General features: G+C 45.7%; 1 protein-coding gene across 4 annotated transcripts in view; it reads right to left on the reverse strand.

Moving 5' to 3' along the window:
* ACOX1 (acyl-CoA oxidase 1) overlaps positions 1–20,747 on the reverse strand; it is a 28,303-nt gene extending 7,556 nt beyond the window's left edge. Inside the window, exons 1-5 of one of the 4 annotated variants that reach the window (XM_071573951.1) lie at positions 20,474–20,747; positions 12,106–12,265; positions 6,807–6,967; positions 2,061–2,168; positions 1,439–1,558 (exon numbers count right to left, since the gene is read on the reverse strand). In XM_071573951.1, coding sequence (XP_071430052.1) covers positions 1,439–1,558; positions 2,061–2,168; positions 6,807–6,967; positions 12,106–12,265; positions 20,474–20,588 — 664 coding nt within the window. In that variant the 5' untranslated portion in view covers positions 20,589–20,747. Of the gene's footprint in view, positions 1–1,438; positions 1,559–2,060; positions 2,169–3,872; positions 4,034–6,806; positions 6,968–12,105; positions 12,266–12,345; positions 12,456–14,093; positions 14,326–20,473 lie in introns of those variants that run through there. The other 3 variants (XM_071573950.1, XM_071573952.1, XM_071573953.1) reach the window with 3 other exon arrangements.
* Between the last annotated feature and the right edge of the window lie 24 nt (positions 20,748–20,771).

Genomic DNA, 20,771 nt, shown 5'->3' on the forward strand with positions numbered 1-20,771 from the left:
TCCTGGTTTTGGCTGGGATAGAGTTAATTTTCTTCCCAGTAGCTGGCACAGTGCTGTGTTCTGGATTCAGGATGAGAACAACGTTGATAACACACTGATTGTTTAGTTGTTGCTGAGCAGTGCTTGCACCAAGTCAAGGACTTTTCAGTGTCCACACTGCCCCACCAGCAAGGAGGCAACAGGCTGTGAGGGGACACAGCCAGGACAGCTGACCCCAGCTGGCCAGAGGGGCATTCCACACCATATGGCATCATGCTGAGCAATAAAACTGGGCAAGTGGGTTAGGGGTGGCAGCCCACAGCCCAGGGACTGGCTGGGCATCAGGCAGTGGGTGGTGAGCAATCACACTGTGCATCACTTGTTTTGCATATTCTCATATCATTCTTATTATTAATTTCCCTTTCTTTTCTGTCCCATTAAATTATGTTTATGTCAGCCCACAAGTTTTACCTTTTCCCCAATGCCCTCCCCCATCAGACTGTGGAGGGGATTGGCCTCTGTTCAGCTGCCTGATGGGTTAAACCACAAGAACTGGACACCAAAATATGGGAATCTCCATAACTTCCATGCAATCCTACTATCCACTCACTGCAGGAGTTGTCAGTAAAGTTTAGTTCCAGCTAAGCAATGATGAAAGTTCTTTTCCATTCAGAAAGCAGGACATGCTGCTCAAAGAATGCTGGGAGACACTGGGGCAGAATCAAATCCCAAACTAAACTGCACATCATCAAAGGAAAGATGATTTAGTGGTAGTTCAGTCATAAGAAAGCCTCATTTAAAGCCTATGATCTACCAACTGCTCACTGAAATCAGCTACTGAAGTAAGCCATAGAATCCTAGAATGGATTGGGTTGGAAAAGATCTCTGAGATCATCAAGTCCAACCCTTGGTCCAACTCCAGTCCCTTTACCAGATCATGGCACTCAGTGCCACAGCCAATCTCACTTTAAAAACCCTCAGGGATGGGGAATCCACCCCCTCTCTGGGCAGCCCATTCCAATGCCTGAGCACTCTCTCTGCAAAGAATTTTTTTCTGATCTCCAAGTTAATTTGCCCTGGCAGAGCTTGAGCCCATCGTGCCCCCTTGTCCTATTGCTGAGTGCCTGGGAGAAGAGACCAGCCCCCACCTGGCTGGAACTTCCCTTCAGGCAGTTCCAGACAGTGCTGAGGTCACCTCTGAGCCTCCTCTTCTCCAGGCTAAACACCCCCAGCTCCCTCAGCCTCTCCCCACAGCACTTGTGCTCCAGTCCCTTCTCCAGCCTCATTGCTCTTCTCTGGCCCTGCTCCAGCCCCTCAATCTCTTTCCTGAACTGAGGGGCCCAGAACTGAACACAACACTCAAGGTGTGGACAGTAACAAGACAGCAGCTGTGCACAGCCAGAGAGAAACAGATCTAAGCTACTCCATTGACAGCTAACCCCCTAACACAGATTTTTACCTGGCAGAGGCTCATGGGTTCCCAGCTGCCGGATGGGAACGATGAAGGCGTGCAGCCCCTTGCACTGGCCCTGGGTGTAGAGCTGAGCCAGAACAATGGCGTGGTTTGACGTCTTCCCAACTGCAACAGGAGCGGGAGACAGGAGGAAAAACACAGTCAAACACACTGACACACACAGAGTCTTTGTTAAAGCAGGGTCTGAACCACATCATGCAGTAGAAAACCAGATTTACAGCACTGGTTATCACCCCAGTTGTACAGCTCTAGACAAACGGTGTTGCTCAAGTCAGGAGAAGTTGCACAACACAATTCTCTTGACTGCACAACACCGAGCCCTTGGCACACCTGCCAGTGAAGCTGAAGGAAATAAAAATTTTGATACAACCAAAAATGACACCAAATCCATTCAGTGTGAATGATTCTGAGCAACAGTTCAGAGCACACAGATAATGTTTCAGCTGGCTCTGGTAAGTCTGTTGCTTGTTGTTCAAGAGTAACTGGCTTTCAGCCAACTCTTTGGGTCAACTTTCAGTCATCACTCTGTCAATACAACACACATGACATCACTTCCTTCAGTTTTTCCATACATCTTCCAGATTTAGACACGCAGTGATGCACTTACGTCCACCTGGCCACCACTTAATGGAGGTGACAGTGGGGCTGTTGAGGATGAATTCCTGCGTGGCAGGGTCATAAGTGGCTGTAGTTTCTAGACCCCGAAGATGAGTCCCTGCAAACAAGCAAACACATTGTTTTGGCAGACAGTCAGCCACGAGGCAGAGACAAGGACAGAACTGGACAATGGAAAGTGGAACTCCAGTAGTAATGTTTAAATTTTAACTTTGCTTTTAGGCTATATAAAAAACTAAATTTCAACCAGTTCAGGAAGGACAAGTGAGAGCCAGACCATATTCTGGGACCTGAAGCCAATTTTCAGAAAACATGTCGATTCTTTTTCCCCAGTGGTCTAAGACTAGTTTTCCAAGCACCTCCAATCTGACACCTTTTTGTTATTACACTCCAGAAGCCCTTTCTCAGTTAAAGCATTCCACAAAACCACCCTCACCTCAATTTCACTACAATGCAATCTGATTAAATTGCAAAATACAATCACACTCTTCTCAGCCAAGAGATGAAATAAGCAGTGCCCACCACCTCTTCATTCCCTCTCAGGCCTACATTCTCCTCACTTGATGGAGTTGATCTCCCAAACAAGATCATCCACAGCTCCAAGACAGCAAATAATGGCATGTGAATGCCAGGGGACTTATGCAGGGAGATGAAGAGACTGCAAAAAGATGGAGGTAATTCCAGGAACAGTGTTTGTCTTCTGCCCCCAACTCTTCAGTTCACACACACCTGTCTCAGAGCAGTGGCATTGTCCCTGCATGCCTTAAAAACACCAAAAATCACCAGGCCTACTTTGTTAAACTAGACAAGCTGTGAACACTCCTGAGAGTCTGGACTGAGAGAGCAGGAGAAGAGCTCCAACATGAAAAAGGGCATCACCTTGATGCAACCACGTTCCCAAAGCATGGAGGTTATGGCAGACTTCCAGAGGCAGCTCAACACAGACTTACTTTGCTGGTAAAGGATCTTCCAACCTCACTAGTTGCAAGAGATTCTCCTCAGACTTGCAGTTACTTTATGCTTCATACAGTCTCTACTTCAGCACAAAGGTGAATCCTGCTCATTCTCAGAAAATAATTCTCATCTGCAACTCTCAGATGTCAAAATTAAGGTTTCCCAAGGCACAATATCCTCCCTTTGAAACTTGCATTAAAAGTGTTGCAATCACAATACTGCTGGAGTTATCAAAATCCATTTCAAAGCTTCAAAGCAAAGGAATAGCAAGAAAAAAACAAAGTCTACTTGAGACAGAATTAAAAACACACTAATACATTTCACAGCCCAGTTAAAAAGAACACATGGGATTGAACAAGGGGGGGAATAAAGCTCCACATAAAACATGAGCATTGGAACCAAGTCATCCACTTATTCTCTGACCCAAGGTCAGTCCAAAGGTGACAAGCAACTCTTACTTTTTGTGGCATCTCTTTCAGTACCTTAAAGCTCTGTCCTGGGCATTAATTAGAGCAAAGCAGAAATCAAACTGGAAAGGATGATGAACAGATGCCACCAAACTGCCAGCTCCAGCCATGGGCACGAATGATACTGGTTTGAATGGCACAAGGAGCACTCAGGGTGCTCAGTATAAAGAGCTACAGACATCAAACCCTCCTGTAGGGGGAAAAGGAGGAAGCACACATGGCACAACGCTCTGTTAAACATTTCAGAGCCTGCCCACTTTTCCCTACAGCCACAGCTGCCTGTGTGAACTCTCTGGGATACACACACCCCATTTTTCCCAGACAGGGGAATGCTCTGTCCACAAAGCCATTCTTAGAAATAGCATTTAGTGAATGTACTGTACCATGGCCCATTTCAGTCTGGGCATAAGTGCCAATGATCTCCAGGTTCCAGGCAGGCATGAAGAAGCGATCCTGCTGCTCTGGGGTTGCCTGGGTGAGAAGGGTGGGCAGGAACATGCCCAGATGAAGGTCCAGAGGCTCAGGCCGTCCACGGTGAACAAAGCTGTGAAGAATTGTCATGGGATGGGAGCGTGAAGGGAATGTTATGGGAGGGAAGCAAGCACGAGGATTCATGGTGGAGATTCAGGAAGAGACAAAAAGAAAAAAAAATGATTCATGTGTAAATCAGAATTCATCAGTGTATCTTAGAAAGCCAGAGCACTGTCCTTTTCTCAGGCCCAAACAACAAGAAATTACTCTGAAATAAATATGTTGCAATGCATTTCTTTCTAATCATACACAAAGTGCATCTGCAACATTCACTTATTTTTGATACACCATGATTGATTAAAAAAAAAGAGATTAATACGAAGCAAAGACAGACCAGACCTTCACTCTGGTTTGGAAATTAGAGCATCCCTGGGTTAAATGGGCTGAGGTAGAATGTCAGTTTGATGAAGATGTGAGCTGGCTGGATGCAGGGAGCCTTCACCCAGACACAGGAAGCTTTTTTCTTCTCCTCCACTTATTGAAGGCAGAACCTGGTAGAAATCCCAGTTCATTCAGCTGAACAAGCCAGGTGTTCACTGAACTTTTATTTTTAAGGCAAATCATAACTGTCTGCACTATTTACTTCAATATTTTTTAAATGAAAGGTCAGACACAACTAATGTTTAATGCTTAACTCCCTTCAACTTCTGTTATTTTTAAAAGCTCTCTTAAAAGGACAGTGCTCTGTATGTGTAAGTCAAAGTTGTGAATATGAACAACTTGACAAGAAAGCCAACATTTTTCAATCTGCAAATCACCAGCACAAATTATCTCCAATTAAACATGTTTCATTAGAACTACTCTTCCTCCAAGTTCTGTCAAACACCACGGTGAGGTAGGTAAGCAGTCTATTAAGTTTTTCAATATGAAGAATTAAATGTTCATTAATAAATATTGATAGATTTGAGTATTAAAATAAAATATATGTGACTCGTATATGTATGAAATATTGTAATTGGTCTTTAACAGGAATATATATACTTAAATTATATGCATTTTGGAAAGAGAACTGGTCTGAGATTGGCTCAGACTCGTCTGCCATTCTTATCAAAGTGGGAACAATTACACCCTGTGTTCTCTCAACACATATTAATATGAACCAGCTCCACCCCTAAGGCTGCAGTTCTGTTCTTTCATGTTCTCAGGCACCTATAAATAAATTGAACCATCTAATGCACCCAGCAGCAATGTTTTCTAAGCTTTTTGCCTGCACAGTGACCAAGCCCAACAGGGGACTAATGGGGTACCAGAAATACCAGATTGCAAGTGAGTTCAGTACTGTGAGAAGCACCCAGCTGACAGTCAGTGGGGGAAAGGAAATCCTTATTTACCAGCAATAGTTATAAACCAGACAGAAACAGCACAAGGTTTTCACTGCTCCCTCTTTTTTCTTTTTCAGCCTATTCGGTGTTTTTTCTTACTTTGATTTTGAGATACTTCTTTACTATGGAACAGGTTAAAATCAACACAGGATATCACACAGGGAGACACTAAGGTAAAACTGAGTAACTACCCATCCAGGCCGGGGTTCAGCTCAATAATCCAGAGGTCTATTTCCCCATCATCAGTTTCTAAACATCGGGATTAAATTAAGCAAAGTTCAGTGACAAATTACTGCAGCAGCTTTACTGAGGACTAGTCAGATACTCAACGTTCACATCAGGAATGCCAAATGTTTGCATTTTAATTATTCAGCATAGAAAGTGTATTTGCCTTACCATAATTTAGTGTCCAAACGACATGAGAACTATCAGCAAACCAGCCCATCACCAGGCAGGAAAGTGCAATGATGTAATGGGAAATTGCAAGTAAGAAACAATCACTTGAGTGTGGATGTGACCGATTTAAAGCAGCTGTTGTGAGAAAGCAAACAAGGCCAGCAGGCATTGATCCCTGCCATCCAGTTCTCTCTCAGTTTCCAGTGCTGAGCTGGGTTTGCCAACTCCATCTCCCCCAGGGGGGGCACAGGACAGGATTTCTTCCATTAAATCTTCTGCAAACGTTTCAGCAGCTGTAAATGAACAACCAGGCAACTGGCATTGCCATCCAGCCTCTGCAGTGTCCAGACTTGTACACCCTGTGCTTCCCCAGTTCAGATGCCAGCACAAGCACTGGAGTCTTTGGTTTGTTAACCATTCTTGCTGCTATTTAACAGCCAAAATTCCAGGTTCTGGGCTAAAAGACTGTCTTCCGATCCATTAAAAGTTCTTCCATTTGAAGCAGTGAAAGTTTTCAACAATAGCAGGAATAAGATGGTTTTTCTTTATAGCCAAGACCTTTCTGTGAAGCTGTACAGCTGCAATGGAGTAGCATCTGGAAGAAAAGTGCCTGGGGCAAAGCATACCTGACTTTCAAACCAAACTGCAGTCTCACCGTGCTCCACTGCACCTAAAGGAATGCTCTGACCTGTTTCTGCAGGTCAGCCACGCTCTGACAACTCTGAGAGACACGTGCCCCAAATTCTGGCAGAAACAAAACCACAGTACTGTTGGCTGACCCTTTCCAACCAGTTCAAGTGAAATTCAGGCTCTGAGGGCTTAGAACAATCTCCTTGTCCTAAACAACTACTAAACAGTGATCAGCTAAGAGGTGCATTCTGGAGAAGACCAAAAAGAACTCTGAGATTGTCAGGCTGTGACACAGGTTGGCTGGCTGGCTACAGGGCAAGAAACATCAACCATTAACCAAACCATTTCACCTTTCCCCTTCTACCCAGGGAACATCATCAATTTACACACTGGAGTTAGAGAAAAGAGGTTACCCATTGATCCCTGAAGGGAACTAACCATGTCCCAACTCGGTTTGGGCGTAGGTGCCAATTATCTTGACTCCACGGACCAGGGGCAGCCACTTCTCCTTCTGAGCAGCAGTCGTTTGGGTCTCTATGGTTTTTTGAAACATGCTGAAGTGGAGACCCAGAGGTTCAGGCACATTGCCCAAGCATGCTCTACAGGAGAGAAATAGAGGGATCTGGATCTCAGTCTTACTGTGATTGTGAACCTGAAAGACTTTTCTCCAACTGTAGCAAAAGAAAAATAATCTCTTGACCTATTTCAATCTTTTTCTTTTTTTTGTCACACAAACAACCTCCAAATATGGAGGCATTAGAAACAATGCTAATGGGGAAATAAATGTTTCTTTCAGGCATTTTCTTCACCCCATGGACCCTGCTGTTGCTACATAACTGGAAAAATATTCTACAAAGATCTATGGGGAACTTAAAAGGACATGAAAACCAAATAAATTATTTTCTCCCCCATTTCTCAGGCTTGGTGAGAATAATCTCACTGCTGCTGGTACCCTACAACTAGGTTCCTATGAGCTAGGAGCAGTATGTATTGAAAAAGAAAAGGCTTCTTAGGTGACCAAGTGCTTTTCAGAAAGGCTCTGTATTACCTGCAGCTGCTTCTGTCAGTTGTGAGATCAGGAACTCACCTTCAATTAAAATTACCATTACCAGTCTAGTGCTGGAGGGAATAGAAAGGAAAATCCAACATTTTAGGTGTGCTTCATCAAAACAGAAGGTATTTCATGACAGAAAACTCTAACTATTTAGTAGCCACGATGGCAGGCAAAGTACATTCCCAATTAAAACAAGCTCCACAACACAAATGTCTCAGAAGTGTCACTGTGGAAAAGCTGTGCAGTACAAGACTCCACAGCATCGTCCCCTCTGATTTTTCCAGGACCAAAGCACTGCAATCAAGTAATCTAATGCTAGTGAGGAATGTATTAATTGTGCTTCAAGCTGGTGTGAGTGCAGCTACAAGTGACTCAAGTTCTTGGAACAGAGGCAGACAGTTCTCTTACCAGAAAATATTCTATTGCCTACAGCAGCACATCTCTGCAAAGCTGATGTTTTCAGGGTGACCAAGGGCTTTAAAATGCTGCAAGGCCAGCAAGACAATATTTTTGTGGTTTCCTAAGTGGGTTATTCTTTTAGCCCATGACTCAAATAGCAACAGCAGCACCTTTACCTCCTCCCTGCCTGCAGCTCAGCTATTGAGCACCTGCTCCTTGGGGCCAAAGGGACAAATCTACAGGGAGAAACAGAGGGCTGACTTCAAAACACCCAATTTCTGGGCAGTTGGGAAGAGCTTGAACCTTTGTCTGCCTATTTTCAGAAGCCACTGAAGCAACTTGTGAAAAAGCTGCAGGACATGCTTTGCTGTCAGCACAAGTCTCATCAGACAATGCTTCCCTGAAGGTAATGCTTCAGAAAAAACAAGAATCTTAAGGGTCACACCAGCAACTTTCACTGCCTATGAGTAAGTTTAATCACAAGTGCAAGATTCCTTGTGCTTAAATAGCACCTCCTCTGACAGGACTAAGACAACAGACATTTTACAAGCGGGTGCTTTAACACCCCTGTGTCAGGTCTTGGTGTTTCACTAACTGAACATGCAGCATTTTATCAGCTTCTTGCATTAACTAAGCTGAAAGCTGCATTACAGCAGAAACTGCTCATCTCTGCATACTCCACACTGAATATGTGGGATACCCTTAACCTGCCTCTTAACAACCTGAGTGACAAGAGAGAATCCTGTTTTCCTCACTACTCAGGGCAAACAGAAGAGGTACCAGCTGAGAAAGAAGAACAAAATGTTTTCTTCCCTTCTTTTCCTTTCTCTGAACTCTTACTGCTTCCAGTCAGGATTTCTACATTCCCACTAACCCTGTGGGCTGTTCTCCAAAGGCTGCAGTGTGTAACATCACAACTGACTGTGGCACTGGCCATTTGGTCAATGACCAACGATCTGAGGTCAGATTTGCTGCCACAACCAGTGCCATGAGGAGGCTGCAGCTCCAAATCCCAATATGGGACATGGATGTGTAGTAACACCTGCTTTGGCAATAGAGATCTTTCCAGATTTCACAGCAAACAATGCCACCCACACAGCAGAAGGCACCTGTGTGACAGGTGAGTCACTGTCTCCCAGTGCACAGAGCATGGAAGAAGCAGAATCTGCATCTTCAGAGGCTCCAAAGCTGCACAAACACCTGCAAAGCCACTCTCAGGTTGCAGAACTCGATGACAGGGCAGGATCTTTTATGTCAAGCAAAGTCTGCATGCAAACTTTTCTGCTTTTTGTAGTTCTTGAAGTAACTCTGTCAAGGAAGAGCACAAAGGGTCATCCCAGTGGAGGAGGAGCAGGAGCTGTGTCTGAGCTGTGCTTATTGGCCTTCAGAGCTGACAAATCCTATGGGAATAAACTCCTATTCCAGCTGTATCAAAAAAAAGTCAGACTCATCCACTCCAAATTAGTAGGGCCCCTATTACTTTTCTGCTTTTATTTCCTCAAAGCTACATCAGCTCCTAATTTAGTGTCAAAACAAGATGTAAGGACAAATTCCCACAGGGAAAGTGCATGTTCACACAATGCTCATGAACACAGGGATCACCTGGTGACCAGCAGCTCTTGGATCTTCTCCTCTTCTGTGACCCAGTTTCTCCCAAATGTTTTTCACTTCTTCATTTAATCCCATTTTCCTCACTGAAGGTTAATTAAACTTGAAGGTGAATTAAAACTGGCCAGATAACTCTCTTCCAAGAGCTCTGTAGCATCACACATCAGAACCACTTCTCATTTCTCCTGCTGACTTATTTTTGCTGCAGTTAGACTGCCTAAGAAATCTGAAATATTGGCACTTTTAGGCTGCTGGCCTTCAAAGCTGCATCACAGCAGCAACTGCAGCAAGGACATAGAAGAACTGACTACATGAGAAGCAAGTAAAATGGATTCTAAATATGTTTGATAGATCCTCTTACGGTTTGGAGTCCAACAAAGCTCTTTGGAAACAGAAAGGAGGAGCCTTCATTCACTTGGACATGTCACAGCAGCAACAACTGTTTAAGTGTATCTCCAGGGCAGCTGAAGAAGCAGCTTTTCTCCTCACCTATTCATAAATCAAGCTGTGAAGTCAGTGAGTCATGTGCAGAGCTCCTTTGTGATGTTCAGGGAATACAGGAAAGCCACAGGAAAACACCTAGCTCAAAATTCTTAAAAAATTGCATATGTCAATCTGTCCCTGCTGTTTGGGGATAATTGATAAAATTTCTTAGGCTTCCATATGTAGAAATCTGATGGTCAATCACAACTTGGCATCTGAATCAAGGACTTCAATCTGTTTCATAAACTTCATTCAAGGCATGTTGCAACACCACACCCACTCAATTTTCCAATTTGGAAAAGTGAATGAACCCAAATACAGTTTCTCCAGGTCAGCTTTTACTAATGAAGTTCCTTCTAGTTACCACCAATTAGGATGTTTCCATCTGTGACAGAAATAAACTTCATTTTGCCAGCTGGGTGGAGTTCATTGAGTTTAAAAAATATTTGACACTCAGCAGGTGAGAAAGTGGGGACAGATGTTAAAATGCAAATGAAATCAAAGGATGAAAAAATAATCCTTTAATTTCTTTCATTTATTAAGCAGCAGTAAGACCACATCCTCCCTGGCCAACGCCAGACATTAAAGAAGCCAAATCAGTAGTAAGTGTGTAGTTCTTAAAGCCAACACTGCACTTGTAGGCAAGTTTATGTACTGCTCTTCATTCTGTTTCATGTTATTGTATGTTATTCTACATGTTTATGTAGAATAAATGTGGTTAAAAAATAGTAACAGCAGTCAGTCTAAAGTAATTACATTTATATTTTAAAATCCTGAGTGCCTGCAATTAGAATTTACTCTGAAAAAAGTAAATCTTCCTCATTATTTCAGTTGATTTTGGATCATGAGTTCTGACTAGTCACACCTGACTATTCCTATCATATGAAATATAAAGGTATTATTTGGTATCTACATGAAATATTATGATTTCATCCATTTAAAGTTAAGAATTGCTGACTCCCAGTTTGTGGAAATACAAAAGTAAAATATCTCATTTGACTACTTCTGAAAATTCTATTTTCATATAATATTGTCAGCAATGCTACCAACAGACATCATTTACATTGTAAATTCCACTGAAATTTGCCAGCTGGTAGATTGGAGAGAGTTCTCTGAATTTTCTCCATACAAATAAATGAAGAAACTTCTCTGTCACTTCCAATAATCCTTGTGCAGGAAATAAATTAATCATTAACTTTTACCATGCAGCACTTTAATAAGCCAATACTGTCACTGAACCTGCTGGCTTGAAAGTTGGTATTGGTGGGCAACAATAACAAGAAACATTTACTTTAGAGAACTTTCATGCCACAGGTCAGTGTGGACCAATTACTGGGAAATTAAAACCACAGTGGATGATTTCAACTACCTATTCCCAATATTTATGCCCTGAGGCCCGTGCCAGATTTGCTAAAAAAACAGCAAGAGGGGGCTTGTGGTTCATTAAATCCTGTGCCAGAGGATGTATCTGTGGTGTTACCACAGACTTCTGTGTAATCTCTTAACAGTTTCTGTTTGATTAAATCAGAATGAGGGGGAAAATACATCAATATCAGGAACTTGGTTCTGATCCCTTCTAGAAGGAATGAAATCAGATGTAAAGACAGTCCTATTTTTATTAACCTAATCCAAGGGTCATACTATCAGATAAACCAAAGGTCAGATACAACAAAAAGCCTCTGGGTCAAAGTGAACCACTGTAGCACCAGGAGCTTGGAGGGAGACAGGACAGGCAGTGACAAACAAGAACTTCTAAGCCATCTTGGAACATTTTCAAGTATGCCTGCAATGTTACTTTATTAGGTCCAAGTGCAAAGTGAAGTAATCAGCTTTAAGATGTTTCATTAGAAACTGCAAACTCATCAGATCTATTCCGATTGAAAACATTTCAGGGTATTTTTGTTTCTCTGGGGAGAAAAAGAATCAGGCTACAAGTCCCACTTTCTACTTTCTGCACCACATATAAGAAATAGGGTGTAATGGGTAAAGGGTGCATTTCTAGTCAATAATCTATGAAAATGTTAATGAAATTCATTCATGAAATCAAGATTTTATCTGAAATTCAAGACTTCAGTGGGCTTTTGTACAGGTCATGAGCTTCCCTTGGACAGCAAACATAGGGAAAGAGCACAGCTCTAATGTCCTTGGGGATGATCACAGTACACACAAGAAGCAAACTCTGGATCTAGGTACCTTTTAAACCAGAAGATCTCTTCAGGGTCTGCAATTCCATATTCCCTTAACTTCATCACCATCAGGGAGCTCTTCCTGATGGCTTGTTCATAGCGCTGGCTGCGGGACAGGAAGTTCAGATCCTCGTGCTGGAAGTCGGGGTCATTAAGAACTAAGGCCTCTGGGGACAGAACAGAAGAGGAAAACAAACTGAATTTCCACAAACCGCAAAAGTGAGTGTGAAATGACCCAGAGTTTTACCTGCAGAGGCACCAGAAAATTCAAAATAAAATTTAATGAAATCAGAAAGAAGTCAAAGCTCTCTGAGAGAGCAACTCGTGGCACTCTGATTTTACACATAAATCCCATGTTAAGTTCAGAGCACTCTGGACTTGGCAGGAGGGCAATTCAGTGATGTAAGAGCTGCAGGTTCCCCAGCAACAGCCTCAGAGGCTCAGGCTGCTGCCCCTCAGCCTGGTGAACTCTGATCCTCATGGAACTCCCTGCAGAAGGGCACAGCCATTATTCCCACTGTGCCAGCTGGAAACCAAAGTCCCCTGAGACCACAGACCTCCCGTGGCCCCTGCTTTGGCACTCAAGTTACACAACACCAGCCCCTGACAGTCCCACCCTAGGGAAGAGAATGGAGCGAGTTCATTAATCTCTCATACCACGACAGTGGTGTGTTGCAGCCTCTAATTCAGGTGGATCTGAGTGACCACCTTACAGGTTTCGTTTTCACCTTAAAAGGACATGTTTCCAGCCTTGACCTATGGAAGCGGACATCCGTACCTGGGGCGGGGTCAGTTAAGGTGATAAATACCTGTGGTTTTGAATAAACTTGGGATTTGCTTTACATCACATTGGTGTGTGCAGTCCTCACTAGCGCATGGCGGCAACAAATGGTGGACCCCAACGTGTCTCAGAACATGAAACCCACCTGCAGGCCTGCCTAGAGCCTTAAGAAGTAGCCCCTGAGAGCTGCTATGCCCCAGTTTTTTTGGGTGCTTTGTGGAGAAGCCCCTGAGAGCTTCTGTCTCCCTTAAACTTGGGAGTTTTGTGTAGTGGCCCTGAGAGCTGCTGAAATAACGTGGACTGAAGGAACCACGACCTTCGAACCGGTGAGTTAAAGAAACATGGGAAATTCCAACTCGACTAAAACGAACTTATTGCTTGATAAATTTGAGAAACTAGCTCGTGTAACAAAAACGGACATTGAAAGACAGGCATTACAAAATATTTTGGAATGGTGCTTCAGGCAAGGGCACTTAACAGATGCCAATTCCATGCTTTCCATAGAATTATGGGAAAAAATTGGGGCAGATTTGTGGAATTCAGCGCAAACTGCACCCGAAGAATTTTTGCCGCTCATTCCGTCATATGCAGCTGTAAAGAAAATGCTGTTAGCAGTAGAACGAGCCCGTAAAAACCTCGATCTACCGGAGAGGACGGAAAACAGTCAGCTTTTGCAAGGCGATTTTTCCCCTGAACATCCTTCTGCACCGCCGTGGGCACCGCCGCTCGCAGAAATGCTGCCGCGGTACCCCTCTCCACCCGTGCCGCCCGTGCCGTCCGTCGGACAACCGCCGCGGTACCCAGACGCGGCACCGCCCGCTCCCGCTCCGGAAAACCCGGCAAGACCACAGCACCCATGGGATCAAAGCTTTTCCACGCCGTTCGTCACCGCAAAAAGCCAAGAAGTCGTCTTTGCACCGCCTTGCAACTACCAAGAAACAGCCTGTGCACAGCGAATGAGACCACCGGCTGCCGCTGTAGAAGCGGCCGGACCTCAGCAGCAACCTTGGAACCCCACGAGACACGCCGCAGGAAACCAAACCGTGAGTGAGTTTTATTTAAATCCTAACTCCGAGAAGGCGCGATGGGGAATGCCCTCAGCCGAGAGAGACATGTGGAGGGGGGGACAAACCCCAGGGAGTTTCTCTCCCCCTGTCCATCCACCTTCGGCGCCGGCTCCGCCGCCGCCGACGCCGCCAATGCCCTGCGGGTACCTCGGGGCTGGGGTCGCCCCGCCGCTGCGCTCCCCGCCGCCCCACGGGTACGCCGGAGTCGCTCCGTTGCGGCAGGAGGCTGCCGCGGCAGACGTTCCAGCAGGGCTACAGCCGCCCGGCATAACCGCGTGGCCAGGAAAACAAGGAGACCACGTGCTCGCAAAGCCCGCGAAAAGTCACCACGCGGCTGAGCCAAACAAAGAGGCTGCGCGCGCATTCAGCAACGAGGCGCCAGGACCGCCCGACCCCCCTCCCCACTGCCTGCCAATCACGGCGCATGCGCCAGGTGTGGGTCCTCCGCAGCCTGCAGGGGCCGGGGTCGGCTCCGAATTCGCCCTCACCTGGGGCGGACCGGGTCCCGCGCCATCCCCACCACCCCCTGCGTGGTTCGACTACGTCAGGGAGAGGGGAGGGGCCCCACCCCAGTGGAGCGGAGCCAGCGAAGCGCGTCCCATCCACCGTGCGCCGCCCACAGCGCCCACGGCGCCGGGCGCGCAAGACCCAAGTTCTCCAGCGCTGGAAGGGACCATCCCCGCGCCAGAAAACTGGCACCTGCAGTCTTCAACAACGGCGCAGAAAAAAGCCTCTATTTGGAACAGGGTGGGGGAAGCCGGGGACCGCGATGTAACAGAGCTACCTCGCGACCTCACATTTAATACCCAGCAAAGGTACAAAGAGTTAGTATCCATAGCTGCAGAAGTAGGTACACCCTCACCTTCCCTGCAACCCCTGGTTTCTGCGCCTGTGATTAACACTACACAAGGCTTAAAATGGGAGCCACTTGATTGGAAAATTGCACAAAAAATACACAATATAGTCCTTCAATATGGCTATGACAATGCCTTGGTAAAAAACCAAATCACAGCCTTCATAAAATACAATAACCTAGTCCCAGCAGACACGAAGGCTTTAATGGAGTTTATCCTACCTCCTACTGCTTATATGTTATTTTTACAAAAATGGAAAGAGCAGTTAACGGAGGAACAGGCAAAAAATATACACTTAGAAACTGGACATCCCTTAAGATTAGCATCTTTAGACCAGCTAATGGGATCAGGAGCTTATGAAGACCCACAAACACAAGCTGCAATACATATGCGTATTTTGCAACAGTCAAAGAATGCTGCTTTGACCACATTCTCTAATCTGCCTAAGAAGGGAAAACCTTCTCTACCCTATATGCAAATAATGCAGAAACCTGGACAAACATTTATGGAATTTGTAGATAAAGTAAAAGAAGCCCTAGATGTGGCTCCAAATCTTACCTCTGAAATGAAACCAGTATTATTAAAAGATCTGGTAATTAATAATGCCAATCCTCAATGCAAACAGCTCATAGCCTCTCTACCAGCTACAGCTACTTTGGTACAGTTAATTGAAGCCTGTGCCAGGTTGCCCTGGGTAGAAGAGGAGGAAAAAGCAAAGCTACATGCCTCTGCCCTAGCCACAGCCCTTAGCAAACAATCCACCCGAAAAAAAAGGGGAAAAGGACCCTGGAGGTTGCTTTAATTGTGGAAAAAGGGGACATACAACAAAATGTTGTCCAGCACAATCAAAATATAGCAGAACTCAAAGCTTTACCGGAAAATGTATTCGTTGTGACAGGCTTGGTCACAGGGCACAGGATTGTTATTCTAAATTTAGAAAGGATGGCACTCCTCTGGAAAATACGGGGAGCGGGCCTGAGCCTTCGGGAAACCGGAAGGGCCGCGGGCCATGGGGCGCGGCCACTCAAATACCCCATGGAATCCCGAGCCAGGCTGCCTCCCCCACATGGCAACCACAACCACAAGCCATGCCAGCCTCGACTTGGCAACCACCAGTGCAATCACAATAACTAATGACGTGGTTCATGCCATTCCCAGTGACCACAAGGGTCCCTTAGGAAATGGTCTAGCTGCATTATTAATAGGACAATGCTCAGCTTCTCGTATGGGCATATTTGTGTTGCCTAAGTGTATAGATGTTGACTACAATGGAGTGATTGACATCCTGATAAAGGTTTTTGCCCCTCCTGTTACTATTCCCAAAGGGAGCAAGATCGCTCAGTTGATTCCTTTCGTTCCCTGCACTGCAGGTGCAGAACAGTTTGGGAACAGGATGGGAAATGTGGATTCTACAGATGTTCCTAATGTTATGTTTGTACAACAGGTGTCAGCAGAAAGGCCGTGTAGAGTTGTCACAATAACCGGCCCAAGAGGTATCATGTTATCTAATGTTAATATGATGATTGACACAGGTTCTGATGTTACTATCTTACCTTTAGAAAATTGGCCTATACAGTGGCCATTAGAGTTAACTGATTCAACTGTAGCAGGAATTGGTGGTCAGTCAGTTGCCAAAATTAGTTCTGCATTTGTTACAATAGTTGATGGTGAAGGAAACAGGGCTGTGGTACGTCCATATGTACTGCAAACCTCCCTATGTCTTTTGGGAAGGGATGCGCTTTCACAATGGGGAATGCAGCTGACTACAAATTTTGGGTAGCGGCCACTGAAAGCAGCTCTCGCCCTTTATTAAAATTAAAATGGAAAGATGAAAGCCCTATCTGGGTCCCCCAGTGGCCGCTCCCTGAAGAGAAGCTGCACCACTTAAAGGTCCTGGTCCAAGAACAATTAGATGCTGGGCATATTGAGCCCTCCACCAGTCCCTGGAACACTCCTATCTTCACAATTCAAAAGAAATCAGGCAAATGGCGGCTGCTCCAAGATCTGAGGGCCGTCAATGACCGCATGGAGTCCATGGGAGCACTTCAACCTGGAATGCCATCCCCTGTTATGCTGCCCAAGGAATGGTATTTGCTGGTTTTGGATCTAAGGGATTGTTTCTTCACAATTCCTTTACATCCAGATGATTATGAAAAATTTGCCTTCTCAGTGCCAACAATTAACAGAGAGGCACCAGCAAAACGTTATCATTGGGTAGTATTACCTCAGGGCATGAAAAATTCCCCTACGATTTGCCAATGGTTTGTTGATATTGCACTGAAATCTTGGAGACAAAATAATTTGGATTGTATTGTGTACCACTTCATGGATGATATAATGATCGCAAGTCCTCAGCCATTATCTGAGGAAAAGGAGCAAACTTTGGTTAATGATCTAAAAGAATATGGCCTCATTGTAGCACCTGAAAAAATTCAAAGATGCGCTCCTTGGAACTATTTGGGTATGGTGATTACTGAGACCCGAGTTCGGCCGCAAAAATTGCAGCTAAACTCCAAAATCACTAATGTCCAATCTGTGCAAAAGCTGGTTGGAGACCTTCAGTGGCTCCGTACCTATTGCGGCATCACAAATGAGGACTTGGCACCATTATTCTCCTTGCTACACAATACAACAGACCCCACTGAACCAAGAACAGAAACGCCAGAGGTAAAACAAACCATTGCTAAAATTGAGCGCAAAATTAGTTCTACCATGGCATATCGCTATGACCCACTGTTGCCTATTTGTCTATTTGTTTACAACAAACAGATAGAAGTGGCTGTACTAATAGCTCAAACATCAAAAGAACTACAAGTTCTGGAATGGGTTTTTTGCTCTGCCCGGTTAAGAAATACCATTAACCCTAGATTTGAAGTTATTGGCTCTATGCTAATAAAGGCTCGCAAAAGGTTGAGGACCATCTCGGGACGAGAACCAGACAAAATTGTATTACCATTAAAATCTCTTGATCTGGTTGCAGAATGGTCACTGCAATCTGTAACTTTTGCGCTTGCAGTGAATGGTGTCACCATAGATAACCATTATCCAAAGTGTCCTCTTTTTGACACCTCCCTAATAATTGAAGAGCGACTTCTGCGAGTGTGGGACCCCATTCCTGGAGCTATTACATTGTTTACAGATGCCAGCAGTAAAACAGGTAAATATGGCTATGCCACACAGAAAAATGGTCAGTGGGACTTAGTGATTGAGCAAGCACACGAGTCTGTGCAACATTTAGAGCTAAAAGCTGTAATTTTGGTATTTCAGCATTTCTCTTATCAGCCTGTTAACCTTGTTATTGATTCTCTGTATGTAGTAGGAATTGTTACTAGAATTTCCCGTTCCTTATTAGGGTACGTTTCAAATTCAAAACTGCAATCCTTGTTCATCACATTGTGGAATTTAGTTGTACATCGTCAGCACCCCTTCTGGTGTACTCACATACGCAGTCACTCGGATGGGGAAGGCATACTTGTTCAAGGTAATGCATTCATTGATCAAGCTGTTTCTGCTGCTGCAGTCACAACACTAACTCCTTTTGAACAAGCTACCCGGTCACATTCCTTTTTCCACCAATCAGCTAAAGCCATACAAAATGAATTTTCTTTGTCACGATCACAAGCCAGGGCTATTATTGCTTCCTGCCCTGACTGTGCCAAAATAGCACCCATTCAGTCTGGAGGAGTTAACCCACGAGGGTTAGAAGCTCGGAAAATTTGGCAAACTGATGTCACTGAAATTGTATCTTTTGGACATTTAAGGTACGTTCATGTATCAGTTGACACTTGCTCTAAAGCAATGTGGGCCACTGCTGACGTCTCCACTGCTGCCAAAGCATGCATCAAACATTGGCTCAGTGCTTTTGCTGCATTGGGTAAGCCTGACATTATCAAAACAGATAATGCTCCAGCATATAAAGGCAAAATATGTGTCACTTTTTTAATCAGTGGCAGATTAATCATGTCACTGGCATCCCCCATAACTCTGGCGGACAAGCAATCATTGAACGCCACCACCAAGATTTAAAACGCATGGTGTCAGTTCTAAAAAGAGAGGGGGAAATGGAGATGCGTAGCCCACAAAATGTACTGATGAAAGCTTGTTATGTTCTAAATTGGTTAAACCCAAGGGAGACTAATGATCCCCCAATTTTTTCACATTTCTCAGAAAATTTGCGCAATTTCTCAGCCTCAGATGTTCAAGTTGCAGTCTATCAACCTGCCTTGAACATATGGAAAGGTCCGTTTCAGCTGATAACGTGGGGCCGTGGATACGCTTGTGTATCTTCAGATCAAGGCAGTGAGTGGATACCAGCAAAATGGGTAAAGCCCTGGATCCGAAAAGGCCCAGCCAAATCTGCAGGGAACAACATGCCTGTTGGCCCTGCAGATGGCACGGGATCCACAGCTCACTTGACGGGCAATGCTGACACATGAATCTGTGACTGGTTAAGAAAAGGTCTAACTTCTGACCAAAGGTTAATTTCACTGTTCAAAAAAAGTTCACAAAGTGCCTGAAGTGACTGAATCTCAAGGCTTTTCTCAGTCTACGACGGCCGCGTAAAACTGAGAATTGCTCTTGTGAAGTGGCATAGGGAATTAGCTCAGCTGGACTGAAGCTAACCCTTGAGATCACTGCACTCAGACACTATTTATTAAAATTGTTGTTCTGTTTACCATGGTCAGTGTGGTGACGACCACACAGAAGGACCATAAAGTCTCACGTGAGAAAAGTTTTCTTGTTTTGCACTGATTGTAATTTATAGCAAGTTGTTGTGTTAGTTCTGTGTTATGTTGTTTGTATTTTCACCTTGTTCTTTGAAAGAAAAGGGGGAGATGTTGCAGCCTCTAATTCAGGTGGATCTGAGTGACCACCTTACAGGTTTCGTTTTCACCTTAAAAGGACATGTTTCCAGCCTTGACCTATGGAAGCGGACATCCGTACCTGGGGCGGGGTCAGTTAAGGTGATAAATACCTGTGGTTTTGAATAAACTTGGGATTTGCTTTACATCACATTGGTGTGTGCAGTCCTCACTAGCGCATGGCGGCAACAGTGGTGGGTGACAAACAGGTGACACTTGTACTGTTGGGCAAGAGCGTGGCAGGAAGGAAACAAGAGGGGGAGGGCCCGAGAGAAATGTCCGTGGGAAGCTGCCTCTTGCTCTCCGGAGGAAGGGAAAACAGAACAAAAGGACGTTGCCCTACCAGGGTCAGCCCAAAGCCTCTCTGGAAAGGGCAGGCCAGGGAGACCAGGGGCGTAAAGCAGGTCCTGTTCCTAACACATTAGAGAACTCCTGTTCCTGTCAGCCCTTCCTTTAGGCTGACACTCTGCCTGCAAACCCTGTCCTTACAGCTCTCCCCTCTCCCTGGGGTCTCCCCTCTCCCCAAAACCTCCTCTGCACTCCCTCTCTCCCCACGCCCCCCCCCCCCCCCCCGTGTCTCCCCCTCCTGACCTCTCCGTCCCTCCTCACCTTCCCGGGGGTAACCCCCCATTACCACCATTACTCCCCCTCAATGGGGGTCCCCTCTTGGTCTCCCTCACCCCACAGCCTCTCCCCTCCCCACCCCCGCCGCCTCCTTCTCCTAAACCCTCCTCCCCAGTCCCCCACCGGGGCTGTGTTCCCCCTCCTCACGGCCCCCGCAGCCCGGACACGGTGCCGGGCCGTCCCTCACCGATCTCCTTGCGGCGCCGGGTGCGCTCGGGGCCGCCGTCCAGGATGTGTGTGAGCAGCTCGGGCTGGAAGGTGGCGGCGGCGCGTTCCCTCCGCAGGTCCGCGTTCATCGCCATCGCGGCGGCGGCTCCGCTCGGTGCCGGTGCCGGTGCCGGTGCCGGTGCCGGTGCCGGTGCCGGTGCCACTCCCAGTCCCACTCCCAGTCCCGTTCCCGATCCCAATCCCAATTCCGACCCCGGCCCCGATTCCGGCCCCGCTCCGCCGGCCCCGCCCCCGCGTGACGTCACTCCCGCGACGCC

Source organism: Pithys albifrons, chromosome 19 (genome assembly GCF_047495875.1).
Source record: "Pithys albifrons albifrons isolate INPA30051 chromosome 19, PitAlb_v1, whole genome shotgun sequence".
Lineage (NCBI taxonomy): Eukaryota > Metazoa > Chordata > Aves > Passeriformes > Thamnophilidae > Pithys > Pithys albifrons.